At 41.0% G+C, this 15099-nt stretch overlaps 1 protein-coding gene across 2 annotated transcripts in view; it reads left to right on the top strand.

Annotated features, from left to right (window-relative positions):
- Nucleotides 1–14894, top strand: part of HSD11B1 (hydroxysteroid 11-beta dehydrogenase 1) — a 76893-nt gene extending 61999 nt beyond the window's left edge. For both annotated transcript variants that reach the window (XM_061383631.1, XM_061383633.1), the window contains exons 6-7: nt 12235–12378; nt 14278–14894. In XM_061383631.1, the coding sequence (XP_061239615.1) occupies nt 12235–12378; nt 14278–14495 (362 nt within the window). In that variant the 3' untranslated portion in view covers nt 14496–14894. The remainder of the gene's footprint in view (nt 1–12234; nt 12379–14277) is intronic.
- Nucleotides 14895–15099: the final 205 nt, after the last annotated feature.

The raw sequence follows: 15099 nt of genomic DNA, 5'->3' as shown, positions 1-15099 counted from the left end.
TCAATTTGTTAATGTGGTGTATTACATTGATTGATTTGCGGATATTGAAGAATCCTTGCATCCCTAAGATAAAGCCCACTTGGTCATGGTGTATGATCTTTTTAATGTGTTGTTGGATTCTGATTGCTAGAATTTTGTTAAGGATTTTTGCATCTATGTTCATCAGTGATATTGGCCTGTAGTTTTCTTTTTTTGTGGCATCTTTGTCAGGTTTTGGTATTAGGGTGATGGTGGCCTCATAGAATGAATTTGGAAGTTTACCTTCCTCTGAAATTTTCTGGAAGACTTTGAGCAGGATAGGTGTTAGCTCTTCTCTAAATTTTTGGTAGAATTCAGCTGTGAAGCCGTCTGGACCTGGGCTTTTGTTTGCTGGAAGATTTCTGATTACAGTTTCAATTTCCGTGCTTGTGATGGGTCTGTTAAGATTTTCTATTTCTTCCTGGTCCAGTTTTGGAAAGTTGTACTTTTCTAAGAATTTGTCCATTTCTTCCACGTTGTCCATTTTATTGCCATATAATTGCTGATAGTAGTCTCTTATGATCCTTTGTATTTCTGTGTTGTCTGTTGTGATCTCTCCATTTTCATTTCTAATTTTATTGATTTGATTTTTCTCCCTTTGTTTCTTGATGAGTCTGGCTAATGGTTTGTCAATTTTATTTATCCTTTCAAAGAACCAGCTTTTGGCTTTGTTGATTTTTGCTATGGTCTCTTTTGTTTCTTTTGCATTTATTTCTGCCCTAATTTTTAAGATTTCTTTCCTTCTACTAACCCTGAGGTTCTTCATTTCTTCCTTTTCTAGTTGCTTTAGGTGTAGAGTTAGATTATTTATTTGACTTTTTTCTTGTTTCTTGAGGTATGCCTGTATTGCTATGAACTTTCCCCTTAGGACTGCTTTTACAGTGTCCCACAGGTTTTGGGTTGTTGTGTTGTCATTTTCATTCATTTCTATGCAAATTTTGATTTCTTTTTTTATTTCTTCTGTGATTTGTTGGTTATTCAGCAGTGTGTTGTTCAGCCTCCATATGTTGGAATTTTTAATAGTTTTTCTCCTGTAATTGAGATCTAATCTTACTGCATTGTGGTCAGAAAAGATGCTTGGAATGATTTCAATTTTTTTTAGTTTACCAAGGCTAGATTTATGGCCCAGGATGTGATCTATCCTGGAGAAGGTTCCGTGTGCGCTTGAGAAAAAGGTGAAATTGTTTTGGGATGAAATGTCCTATAGATATCAATTAGGTCTAACTGGTCTATTGTGTCGTTTAAAGTTTGTGTTTCCTTGTTAATTTTCTGTTTAGTTGATCTATCCATAGGTGTGAGTGGGGTATTAAAGTCTCCCACTATTATTGTGTTATTGTTAATTTCTCCTTTCATACTTGTTAGTATTTGTCTTACATATTGCGGTGCTCCTATGTTGGGTGCATATATATTTATAATTGTTATATCTTCTTCTTGGATTGATCCTTTGATCATTATGTAGTGACCTTCTTTGTCCCTTTTCACAGCCTTTGTTTTAAAGTCTATTTTATCTGGTATGAGTATCACTACTCCTGCTTTCTTTTGGTCCCTATTTGCATGGAAAATCTTTTTCCAGCCCTTCACTTTCAGTCTGTATGTGTCCCCTGTTTTGAGGTGGGTCTTTTGTAGACAACATATGTAGGGGTCTTGTTTTTGTATCCATTCAGCTAGTCTTTGTCTTATGGTTGGGGCATTCAACCCATTTACGTTTAAGGTAATTATTGATAAGTATGATCCCGTTGCCATTTACTTTATTGTTTTGGGTTCGAATTTATACACCATTTTTGTGTTTCCTGTCTAGAGAATATCCTTTAGTATTTGTTGGAGAGCTGGTTTGGTGGTGCTGAATTCTCTCAGCTTTTGCTTGCCTGTAAAGCTTTTGATTTCTCCTTCATATTTGAATGAGATCCTTGCTGGGTACAATAATCTGGGCTGTAGGTTATTTTCTTTCATCATTGTAAGTATGTCTTGCCATTCCCTCCTGGCTTGGAGAGTTTCTATTGAAAGATCAGCTGTTATCCTTATGGGAATTCCCTTGTGTGTTATTTGTTGTTTTTCCCTTGCTGCCTTTAATATTTGTTCTTTGTGTTTGATCTTTGTTAATTTGATTAATATGTGTCTTGGGGTGTTTCGCCTTGGGTTTATCTTGTTTGGGACTCTCTGGGTTTCTTGCACTTGGGTGATTATTTCCTTCCCCATTTTAGGGAAGTTTTCAACTATTATCTCCTCAAGTATTTTCTCATGGTCTTTCTTTCTGTCTTCATCTTCTGGGACCCCTATGATTCGAATGTTGTAGCATTTAATATTGTCCTGGAGGTCTCTGAGATTGTCCTCATTTCTTTTAATTCGTTTTTCTTTTTTCCTCTCGGATTCATTTATTTCTACCATTCTATCTTCTAATTCACTAATCCTATCTTCTGCCTCTGTTATTCTACTATTTGTTGCCTCCAGAGTGTTTTTGATCTCATTTATTGCATTATTCATTATATATTGACTCTTTTTTATTTCTTCTAGGTCCTTGTTAAACCTTTCTTGCATCTTCTCAATCCTTGTCTCCAGGCTATTTATCTGTGATTCCATTTTGATTTCAAGATTTTGGATCAATTTCACTATCATTATTCGGAATTCTTTATCAGGTAGATTCCCTATCTCTTCCTCTTTTGTTTGGTTTGGTGGGCATTTATCCTGTTCCTTTACCTGCTGGGTATTCCTCTGTCTCTTCATCTTGTTTAAATTGCTGAGTTTGAGGTGTCCTTTCTGTATTCTGACAGTTTGCGGAGTTCTCTTTATTGTGGTGTTTCCTCACTGTGTGTGGGTTTGTACAGGTGGCTTGTCAAAGTTTCTTGGTTAGGGAAGCTTGTGTTGGTGTTCTGGTGGGTGGAGCTGGATTTATTCTCTCTGGAGTGCAATGAAGTGTCCAGTAATGAGTTATGAGATGTCTATGGTTTTGGGGTGACTTTGGGCAGCCTGTATATTGAACTCAGGGCTGTATTCCTACGTTGCTGGAGAATTTGCTTGGTATGTCTTGCCCTGGAACTTGTTGGCCCTTGTGTGGTGCTTGGTTTCAGTGTAGGTATGGAGGCATTTGATGAGCTCCTGTCAGTTAATGTTCCCTGGAGTCAGGGTGTGGACTTAAGCCTCCTGCTTCCAGTTATCAGTCTTATTTTTACAGTAGTCTCAAAACTTCTCCTTCTATACAGCACCATTGATAAAATATCTAGGTTAAAAATGAAAAGTTTCTCCACCGTGAGGGTCACCCAGAGAGGTTCACAGCGTTACATGGAGAAGAGAAGAGAGAGGAGGGAGTTAGAGGTGACCCAGATGAGATAAGGTGGAATCAATAGAGGAGAGAGCAGGCTAACCAGTAATCACTTACTTATGTGCACTTCACAACTGGACCGCTCAGAGATGTTCACGGAGTTATACAGAGAAGAGAAGAGGGAGGAAGGAGACAGAGGTGGCCAGGAGGATAAAAGGGGGAATGAAAAGGAGAGAGACAGATTCAGCCAGTAATCAGTTCCCTAAGTGTACTCCACCGTCTGGAACACACAGAAATTCACAGAGTTGGGTAGAGTAGAGAGGGGTTAGGGAGGAGACACAGGCGACCTGGTGGAGAAAAAGGAGAGTCCGAAGGGGGAGAGAGCAGTTAAGCCAGTAATCTCGCTCCCTAGTAAAAAATGGGTACTGAAGATTGGGTTCTTAAAGGTACAAAATTGGTAACAAATACCTAAAAGCAAAAATTAAAAATCTAGAGTAGAGTTTGGAATTTCAAAAATACAATGTTAAAGAAAAGAAGAAGGAAAAGAAAGAGAAACAAAACAAAAACAAACAAAGTCACAAAAATTATAAAGAAGATATAGGTACAAAATTGACCAGTTCAGATCAGATCAGTCACTCAGTCGTGTCCGACTCTTTGCGACCCCATGAATCGCAGCACACCAGGCCTCCCTGTCCATCACCAACTCCCGGAGTTCACTGAGACTCACGTCCACCAAAAAGCATAAATTAAAAATCTAGAGTAGAGTTTGGAGTTTCAGGAATACAATGTTAAAGAAAAGATGAAGAGAAAGAAAGAGAGGGGAAAAAAGTCACGAAAGTTATAAAAAAAAAAAAAGGTACAAAATTGATAACAAATACCAAAAAGCTAAAATTAAAAATCTAGAGCAGAGTTTGGAATTTCAAAAATACAATGTTAAAGAAAAGAAGAAAAAAAAAGAAAAGAAAGAAAGAGAAAAAGAAAAAAAAAAAAAAAACAAGGTCACAAAAGTTATAAAAAATATATATATGAAGTTTGCTTTTTTTAAAAAAAAGGGTCTCTTTTTTTTTTTGCAAAGTAATAGTAGGTTATAAAAGTGAAAATTAAAGGAGTAATAGAGGACTTAAAATTTTTTAAAAAATTAAAAAAAAAAAGAAAGAATCATCATAAAAATAGTAAAAAATATATATAGGACTTTCTCTGATGTTGTTGTGGGTGGGTATTGTGGGGTCAGTTCATTTTCGGCTAGTTCCTTGTTCCAGCTTATATTTCTCAAGATCTATAGGCCCCTTCCTATGTAGTCAGTACTAACCACGGGGTTTTAATCTATTGCCTGTCGCTTCCAAGGCGTTTCCCTCTGTTATAGCTTCTTCTGTTTGCTGGTCTCTTTAGTGTCTGATTTCCATCCTGATACAAAGGGGGCGGTGGTGGACACTTTTTTTTTTTTTTTCAGGCTCACTTGTTCAGTCATGCTGTGGAGAGGGAGGGACGCTGCAAACAAATAACACTGGCATGTGCTCGCAGTGCCTCGGCCACACTGGGTCTGCGCCCGCTCACGGCGCGTGTAGCCTCCCTGCCCACACTTCTCAGGCTGTAGGTTTCTCCGCTGGGAACCATCCATCGCCCGCCCTGGGCTGCTTGCACCTCCCAGGTCTAAGCCGCTCAGGTTCAGGCACTCGGATAGTCCTCAGAGGCACAGACTCAGTTGAGCCTGCGTTTTGTGCCCTTCCCAGGTCCAAGTAGCTCAGGTGATGAGGTGTTTGGCGAGCGCGGTTGCTGTGACTTATCGCCTCCCTGCCGCTCAGTTATCTGGGTGTACAACCGGCGCACCTTCTCAGGCGGATGTTGACTGTCCAGAACCCCAAGAAGTTTTAGTTAGCAAAGAAGCCTGCTTATAGTTTTGTAGATAATGTCTCTCTGGGGCTGCGATTGCCCCCTTCCGGCTCTGGCTGCCTGTCACCAGAGGGGGACCGTCTGAAGCCAGCTATCTCTGTACAGTCCTTTGTTCCATGCGCAGGCCTGGCGGTGTCTTAGGTTAGGGCTGGCTTTTCACATGGTAGATATCCCACAGTCTGCTTTGCTAGCCCAAATTATTTCGCTCAGGTAGCGTTCGGGGTATTCAGGCCAGATCCTTACTCTAAGTGATGCAGCCCGCGCCGCGCCTCCCTGCCCAGCCCCCACTTGCTAATGGTGGATGCAGGCGTCTGCGCTGCTTCTCCGCTGGGGGAGTTACCATAGGGCTTGTAATCTGTGGGTTTTAATTGTTTATTTATTTTTCCTCCCTGTTATGTTGCCCTCTGTGCTTCCAAGGCTCAGCACAAACTCAGCAGTGAGAATGTTTCCTGGTGTTTGGAAACTTCTCTCTTTTTAAGACTCCCTTCCCGGGACGGAGCTCCGTCCCTCCCTCTTTGTCTCTTTTTTTGTCTTTTATATTTTTTCCTACCTCCTTTCGAAGACAATGGGTTGCTTTTCTGGGTGCCTGATGTCCTCTGCCGGCATTCAGAAATTGTTTTGTGGAGTTTACTCAGCGTTTAAATGTTCTTTTGATTAATTTGTGGGAGAGAAAGTGTTCTCCCCATCCTATTCCTCTGCCATCTTAGCTCCTCCTCCCTGTTTGCACATCCAGTGTCACACACCCATTCCTAGAACTTGACTACAGAGTTATCTCAACCCCAAACTCATGACTGAGGACTGAGGATGGAGTGGTTCCCTACAGAGATTTGTTTGTATTTTTGCATTTTTAAGAGTTCTTTATACATTAAAGGTTGAGGATATTAAGCTTTTTTCTGCCTAATATGTAGAAAACGATTTTCTAGTTTATCATTTTACCCTTGACCTTTATAGTGAAATTATTATAGTGACCATTGTGACATTCAGAAATTTTATATTTTCTATAATCAAATATTCTTGGCCTTAACATTTTTTAACTTTTATGCTAGAATGACTTTCCATAAATAAGAATCTGATAAGTATTTGGCTCTATTATCCTCTTTCTATGATTAAATTTTTAATCAGTCAGGAGATGCATCCTGCTGTACATGTAACAACTCAATTTACAATGATTTAACACTAAATAAGTTTTCCTTTTTCTCGGGCAATAAGTAGTCCAGAACTGGTTTTTTGGATGTACTAGATCTTCAAAAGTCTAAGCTCATTCCACATTTTTGTACTATAATCCTTAATTACATAATTAATATATAGCATTTCCTCAAGTTCATAAATGACTACTGTAATTCTAGGCATCAAATCTGTAGTCTACTTAGAAAGAAGAAGAAAGGGCAAAACATAAAAGCTACATGCCACCTGAATCCATCTCTTTTAACAGGTAATCGATATCTTTCCTGGAGACCCATCTGCTACATTTCTCACTGGCCAGGTCGAGATCACATGACTACCCAAAAGAGCAAGGGAATCTTGAGGAAGTAAATATTTTTATCTCAACACATTGCTATCCTGAATAAAATTAGATTCTTTTATTAAACAAAGGGAAATGGACATGGCAACATCACCTGCCATAATTTTCCATGTATCATTTTTTGATATATGATATGAAACAAGGAGTTGACAATCTTTTTTCCAATTAGTTAACCAACTTTCTCAACATCTTTATTGATTTGGAATGCAACTTCATTATTTTTAAAAACACATAGAGGTTCCAATTCCAATAATAACAGTGGTGGTAGTTTAGTCTCTAAGTCATGTCTGACTCTTGCAACCCCGTGATCTGTAGACTGCCAGGTTCCTCTGTCCATAGGATTTTCCAGGCAAATCCTGAAGTGGGTTTCCATTTCTCCAGCAAGAATACTGGAGTGGGTTGCCATTTCCTTCTCCAAGGCATCTTCCTGACCCAGGAATCGAAGCCAGGTCTCCTGCACTGCAGGCAAATTCTCTAACTATAATAGCAGGGAAATACCTAATAGACCAACCTTCCCCAGATAGCAAACTTGGAAAAAATATAGAAAACAACCATTGAAAACACTGAAGAGAAGAAGAAAAAGAAGACAGAAACTGGAGAGCTGTTAGTACTTGAAAGAGGGAAATGACACTGGGTGATTTTTCCCAATTTTGTAGCTTATGCTCAAGAGAAGGTCCCAATCAGTGCCATTTTTAGGCCAGAAATCTGCCATCTTACTACCTTGTAGAAGCAAAAGGAATAGTTTGGGGTTTCTGTAGCAGGTGGAAAGTGAAGAAAGACATCCCAGAAAGAAAAGAGCCACAGTAGAAGAACACCAAATTCTATATATAAACTTTTCTCAAATCTCTGCTAATCCCCTGAAATACTCACAGGGCAGTGTAGACATCAAGAAGCTCAGTTAAGATTCAAATAATTAAACAGAGATTTCACTTGGCACCTACTGCAAGAGACCAGAGTTTCAGCCAACTGAGTGTTAGTGACTCAGTCGTATCCAAATCTTTGCGACCCCATGGACTGTAGCCCACCAGGTTCCTCTGTCCATGGAATTCTCCAGACAAGAATATTGAAGTGGGTAGCCATTCCCTTCTCCAGGGCATCTTCCCAACCCAGGGATCAAGCCCACGTTGCAGACAGATTCTTTACCATCTGTGCCACCAGGGAAGCCAAATTAACCGCCCACCAAAAAATAAAAATCATACTCTTTGGAAGAATATGACAGAATCCAAAGTTTCTAACAATATCAAGGATACAATGAAAAGTCACTGCACATACAAGAATACGATATGTGACCCATATTCAAGAGGAAAGGCAATCAATGGAGATCAGTACTAAAATGACCCAGATTTTAGAATCAGCAGACAAGGATTTTAAAGTAGATATTATAACAATGGGCTTCCCTGATAGCTCAGTTGGTAAAGAACCCACCTGTAATGCAGGAGACCCTGGGTTGATTCCTGGGTCGGGAAGATCCACTGGAGAAGGGGTAGGCTACCCACTCCAGTATTCTTGGGCTTCCCTTGTGGTTCAGCTGGTAAAGAATCTGCCTACAATGCAGGAGACCTGGGTTCGATCTCTGGGTTGGGAAGATCCCCTGGAGAAGGGAAAGGCTACACACTCCAGTATTCTGGCCTAGACATTACATGGATTGCATAGTCCATGGGGTTGCAAAGAGTCGGACATGACTGAACAACTTTCACTTTCACGTTTCACTATAATAATGCTCAAGGGTCTCAGGACACCTCTCTCCTCTTACAAAGGGTATAATGAATAAGTTATGCTATTGGGCGTACAGACTAAAAACCACAATCACAGGAAACTAACCAATCTGATCACATGGGCCACAGCCTTGTCTAACTCAATGAAACTATGAGCCATGCCGTGTAGGGCCACCCAAGATAGACGGGTCATGGTGGAGAGGTCTGACAGAATGTGGTCCACTGGAGAATGGAATGGCATACCACTTCAGTATTCTTGCCTTGAGAACCCCATGAACAGTATGAAAAGGCAAAAAGATAGGACACTGAAAGATGGACTCACCAGGTCAGTAGGTGCCCAATATGCTACTGGAGATCAGTGGAGAAATAACTCCAGAAAGAATGAGGAGATGGAACCAAAGCAAAAACAACACCCAGTTGTGGATGGGACTGGTGATGGAAGCAAGGTCCAATGCTGTAAAGAGCAATATTGCATAGTAACCTGGAACATTAGGTCCATGAATCAAGGCAAATTGGAAGTGGTAAACAGGAGATGGCAAGAGTGAACATCGACATTTTTGGAATCAGCGAACTAAAATGGACTGGAATGGGTGAATTTGACTCAGATGACCATTATATCTACTACTGTGGGCAAGAATCCCTTAGAAGAAATGGAGTAGACATCATAGTAAACAAAGGAGTCCAAAATGCAGTACATGGATGCAATGTCAGAAATGACAGAATGATCTCTGTTCATTTCCAAGGCAAACCATTCAATATCACAGTAATCCAAGTCTATGCCTCGACCATTAATGCTCAAGAAGCTGAAGTTCAACAGTTCTATGAAGACCTACAAGACTTTCTAGAATTAACACCCAAAAAAGATGTCCTTTTCATTATAGGGGACTGGAATGCAAAAGTAGGAAGTCAAGAAACATGTGGAGTAACAGGCAAATTTGGCCTTGGAGTACAGAATGAAGCAGGGCAAAGGCTAATAGAGTTTTGCCAAGAGAATGCACTGGGGTGCGTTCAAAGCAAACACCCTCTTCCAACAACACAAGAGAAGACTCTACACATGGACATCACCGGATGGTCAACACCGAAATCAGATTGATTATATTCTTTGCAGCCAAAGATGGAGAAGCTCTATACAGTTAGCAAAAACAAGACTGGGAGCTGACTGCGGCTCAGATCATGAAATCTTTATTGCCAACTTCAGACTTAAATTGAAGAAAACCAATTAGAAAACCACTAGACCATTCAGGTATGACCTAATTCAAATCCCTTACTATTATACAGTGGAAGTCACAGATAGATTTAAGGGACTAGATCTGATAGACAGAGTGCCTGAAGAACTATGGAAGGAGGTTCGTGACATTGTACAGGAGACAGGGATCAAGACCATCCCCATGGAAAAGAAATGCAAAAAGCAAAATGGCTGTCTGAGGAGGCCTTACAAATAGCTGTGAAAAGAAGAGAAGTGAAAAGCAAAAGAGAAAAGGCAAGATATACCCATTTGAATGCAGAGTTCCAAAGAATAGCAAGGAGAGATAAGAAAGCATCCTCAGTGATCAGTGCAAAGAAATAGAGGAAAACAATGGAATGGGAAAGACTAGAGATCTCTTCAAGAAAATTAGAGATACAAAGGGAACATTTCATGCAAAGATGGGCTCAATAAAGGACAGAAATGGTATGGACCTAACAGAAGCAGAAAATATTAAGAGGAGGTGGCAAGAATACGCAGAAGTATACCAAAAAGATCTTCATGACCCAGATAATCACGATGGTGTGATCACTGACCTAGAGCCAGACATCCTGGAATGTGAAGTCAAGTGGGCCTTAGGAAGCATCACTACAAACAAAGCTAGTGGATGTGATGGAATTCTAGTTGAGCTATTTCAAATCCTGAAAGATAATGCTGTGAAAGTGCTGCACTCAATATGCCAGCAAATTTGGAAAACTCAGCAGTAGCCACAGGACTGGAAAAGGTCAGTTTTCATTCCATCCCAAAGAAAGGCAATGCCAAAGAATGCTCAAACTACTGCACAATTGTACTCATTTCACACGCTAGTAAAGTAATGCTCAAAATTCTCCAAGCCAGTCTTCAACAGTACGTGAACCAGGAACTTCCAGATGTTCAAGATGGATTTAGAAAAGGCAGAGGAACCAGAGATCAAACTGCCAACATTCGTTGGATCATTGAAAAAGCGAGACAGTTCCAGAAAAACATCTATTTCTGCTTTATTGACTATGCCAAAGCCTTTGACTGTGTGGATCACAACAAACTGTGAAAAATTCTTAAAGATAGGGGAATACCAGACCACCTGGCCTTTCTCCTGAGAAATCTGTATGCAGGTCAAGAAGCAACAGTTAGAACTGGACATGGAACAACAGACTGGTTCCAAATAGGAAAAGGAGTACTTCAAGGCTGTATACTGTCACCCTGCTTATTTAACTTATATGCAGAGTACACCATGAGAAATGCTGGACCGGATGAAGCACAAACTGGAATCAAGACTGCTGGGAGAAATAGCAATAACCTCAGATATGCAGATGACACCACACTTAAGGCCGAAAACAAAGAAGAACTAAAAAGCCTCTTGATGAAAGTGAAAGAGGAGAGTGAAAAAGTTGGCTTAAAGCTCAACATTCAGAAAACTAAGAGCATGGCATCCGGTCCCATCACTTCATGGGAAATAGATGGGGAAACAGTGACCAACTTTATTTTTCAGGGCTCCAAAATCACTGCAGATGGTAATTGCAGCCATGAAATTAAAAGACACTTACTCCTTGGAAGGAAAGTTATGACCAACCTAGACAGCATATTAAAAAGCAGAGACATTACTTTGCCAACAAAGGGCTGTCTAGTCAAAGCTATGGTTTTCCCAGTAGTCATGTATGGATGTAAGAGTTGGACTATAAAGAAAGCTGAATGCCAAAGAATTGATACTTTTGAACTGTGGTGTTGGAGAAGACTCTTGAGAGTCCCTTGGACTGAAAGGAGATCCAACCAGTCCATCCTAAAGGAAATCAGTCCTGAATATTCACTGGAAGGACTGATGCTGAAGCTGAAACTCCAATGCTTTGGCCACCTGATGTGAAGAACTGACTCCTTGGAAAAGACCCTGATGCTGGGAAAGACTGAAAGCGGGAGGAGAGGGGACGACTGAGGATGAGATGGTTGGATGGCATCACCGACTCAACGGATATGGGATTGGGTGGACTCCAGGAGTTGGGGATGGACAGGGAGGCCTGGCATGCTGCAGTCTATGGGGTCGCAAAGAGTCAGACATAGCTGTGCAACTGAACTGAACTGATCGGGCATATGCCCACACATCCTCCAAAATACTGAGAACTAACTAAGAATTAACCAGGCTGATGAAAGTAAGAAAAGTGATTTGGGATACAAAATAAAGACAGGAGTTTTCATTCCCCTTGAGTAGCAAGACCAGTGACAGGTCTCTGTGCTGGTAGAGAGCTCTTGCCAAACACCTGCTTTCCAGCGCTCTTGGGTCAAAGGTGGAAGAGTTACCAGGTGTGAAATTGCATGGCTCTTTTGTAATCCTACTTATTTACCACCTTTACTAAAAATCTAACTAATCCCTCTTCAATGAAAGTTTTCCTGCAGCCCACTCTACACCGTATCCCAGTCCGTGGAGGGGAGTTTCTTTGATACCATCATGTTTCTTTCTTTCTGAAATTCAGCACAGCAGGGTAATCTCTTTGGGGAGTAGAGAGAGACTAAGGGTAGAGGCACTTCATGGAGGTTACAAAGCCTGCCACAGATAAAGCACAGATCAGCTTTGTCAGAGCTGCAATGGATGACCATGTTAACCCACTTTTGTATCATTCAGGGAAAATAGCTTGTCCACTTGTTGCTGCATATTCTGCAAGCAAGTTTGCTCTGGATGGGTTCTTCTCCTCTCTCAGGATGGAATATGAGGCGACCAAGGTCAATGTGTCAATCACCCTCTGTATTCTTGGCCTCATCGACACAGGTAAGGTCAAGAAATTGGAATAAATGGCCTGCAGGACTGTCTGTCTTACTGTGGTGGGTAAAGAGGGCGCTGAGCTCCCTGACGTCATCGTGTGTCAGGCACTGAAAACCAGTGACAGCACTGCTGCTGCTGCTGAGTCGCTTCAGTCGTGTCCAACGCTGTGCAACCCCGTAGACGGCAGCCCACCAGGCTCCCCCGTCCCTGGGATTCTCCAGGTGAGAATACTAGTCCCCCTTTGATGAAGTGTTCTGTCACCTGTGGAGCCTCTGACTGCTCTTTGACCCTTCTCTCCATTTTGACTGCCAACTGTGCTGAGTAACACCACATTCCTCACCTGACCCTATTCTGAACACCGTATGTACCTCATGAAAACTCAACGGCCATTACTTTCCTATGTGAGACTATTAAATACGAGTTTTTTTTCCTTAATAACATATCAGTAATAAGTCACAGATGTCACAAATCCTTTGATACATGGTGCTGAGAGGGACACAGCATCATTTGGGGGGGGGGGGGTTATTCTTGTCGAAAACACATCATCTCATTCTAATTATGAGAACAACAGGAAAAAACCCCAAATTGAGGGGGTTTATATAGATCCTGGTGGCTTCCCTGTTGGCTCAGACAGTGAAGTGTCTGCCTGCAATGCGGGAGACCCGGGTTCTATCTCTGGGTCAGGAAGATCCCCTGGAGAAGGAAATGGCAACCCACTCCAGTATTCTTGCCTGGAGAATCCCATAGACAAAGGAACGCGGTGGGCTACCGTCCACAGGGTCGCAAAGAGTGGGACACGACTGAGCGACTTCACTTTCTTTCATACAGATCCATTGAACAGAACTCTTCTAAAGTGTCAAGGCTATGAGAGACAAGGAAAGAGTAAGAACCTGTCATAGATCAGAGAGAAAACAAGAAAAAATTACTACTAAGTGTACTCCTGGATAAGATCCTGGAACATACAAAGGACATTAGTGAAAAAATTAAGTCTGCAGTTTCATTAGTAATTTGTTCCAATTCTATCATATCTGTTGTTGATAGTTGTATAATGGTTATGTATGATGTTTTGATTGAAAGATATAAGGAAAGACTTTGCACAATTTTTAAAACTTTTCTGTAAGTCCAAATGCAAATTTATCTAAAATATGTGATAGGTATGATTTTAAAAACTTTATTGAAGGGACTTCCCTGGCAGTCCAGTGGTTAAGACTCCACATTTTCACTGCAGGGGGCATGGGTTTGATCCCTAATCAGGGAACTAAGATCCCGCACTCTGCACAGCCAAATAAATTTTTTAAAAAACTGAATACAGTGAGTAGTAGTTACAGAACAAAAGAGAGAGAAAGACACAGACACACAGTGAAACAAGAAGGGGTGGAGAAACAGAGAAGCTGGGCAAGAAGGACACAAATCCTAGGAGGAGAGAGCAGGTAATAATAGTTTCCCTCCAAGTGAAAGTGGTTGGTGTTGCCAAGGGAGCAAAGGCCTGGATTCCTGTGTCTCTTCCTTTTACAAGTCAGTCCTTATTATCACACCTCACTCTGGTTTTGCTCATTGACTCTTCCCATCACATGACTTCTATCCGCATTCTACTCCCCAATATTACTCCCTCACTCCAACCAAAACACCCAAGAGAGGAGTCTGATTCATTCAAATCACTCAACTAGTAACCTCCAGTTGCCCCCACAAATTTCCATCCAGGAAGACAAAGTCCATATGAACACTAAGATTCTCTTTGCCTAATAGGCCCTCAACATACCCAGTCTTCTCCATGTATTCCCAACACGGCCCGAGCAAGCACTGGCCAGCAGCCCATAAAAGCTAAGCTGCTGGTGTCTGCAGGCCTTCCATCACATAGACTCTACTCGTCTTGGATAACCACACTCTTCTCTTCTCGCTCTACAGACACAGCCATGAAGGCAGTTGCTGGGATATTTAATGCAAAAGCAGCTCCAAAGGAAGAATGTGCCCTGGAGATTATCAAAGGGGGAACTCTGCGCCAAGATGAAGTATATTATGACAGTTCAATCTTGACTCCTCTCCTGCTGAGAAATCCAGGAAGGAAGATCATGGAATTTTTCTTCTTGAAGAAATATAATATGGAAAGATTTATAAACAACTAGGCACTTCCTGAGGGCTAGGCATCATAAAGGGAGCTTGGAACAATCCAGCCTGGTATTTACCCGAGCTCCATCATGAAGGTATCTCCCCAGAGAGATAAGTGAGTGCCCCCAGGGGACCGCAAGTCACACAGCACATCCCACAATTTAAAGGAGTCCCTCTAACATTTGTGGAAAGGTGATCATAATGAATGCCATGAATCAACAGTTGTGAAATTGACTGTAACCATAGATATAACTACAAGATACTTACATCAAGTTTACCTCAAAGGTAATAAGGCTATATTTAATCAATATTAATTCTGATAAAGGTTACATAAACTTTGTAAATTCATACCTCATTGGCTTTAACTTCAGTTCATTCAGCATGATTCCATTAAAAACTATAACCTATACACGTGAGATTTTTAGTGTACATTTCTTATTTTGTGATATGAACCTCTTATGTGCTTCTGAGTTGAAGAAATCATCCTACTTCATTTAGTGAACATAGCATCTTCCAATTTTGTATATTTCAGATGCTCTTTATATTCTTTCATACTGTTCATCTGGAAAGGAGAACATCTGAACGTGAATAAACAGAGCAAACGCAGAGAAGTGGAGGTCC

This window comes from Bos javanicus, chromosome 16 (genome assembly GCF_032452875.1).
Source record: "Bos javanicus breed banteng chromosome 16, ARS-OSU_banteng_1.0, whole genome shotgun sequence".
Lineage (NCBI taxonomy): Eukaryota > Metazoa > Chordata > Mammalia > Artiodactyla > Bovidae > Bos > Bos javanicus.
The sequence above is the reverse complement of the archived record's forward strand: the minus strand, read 5'-3'. Positions and strand labels throughout refer to the sequence as shown.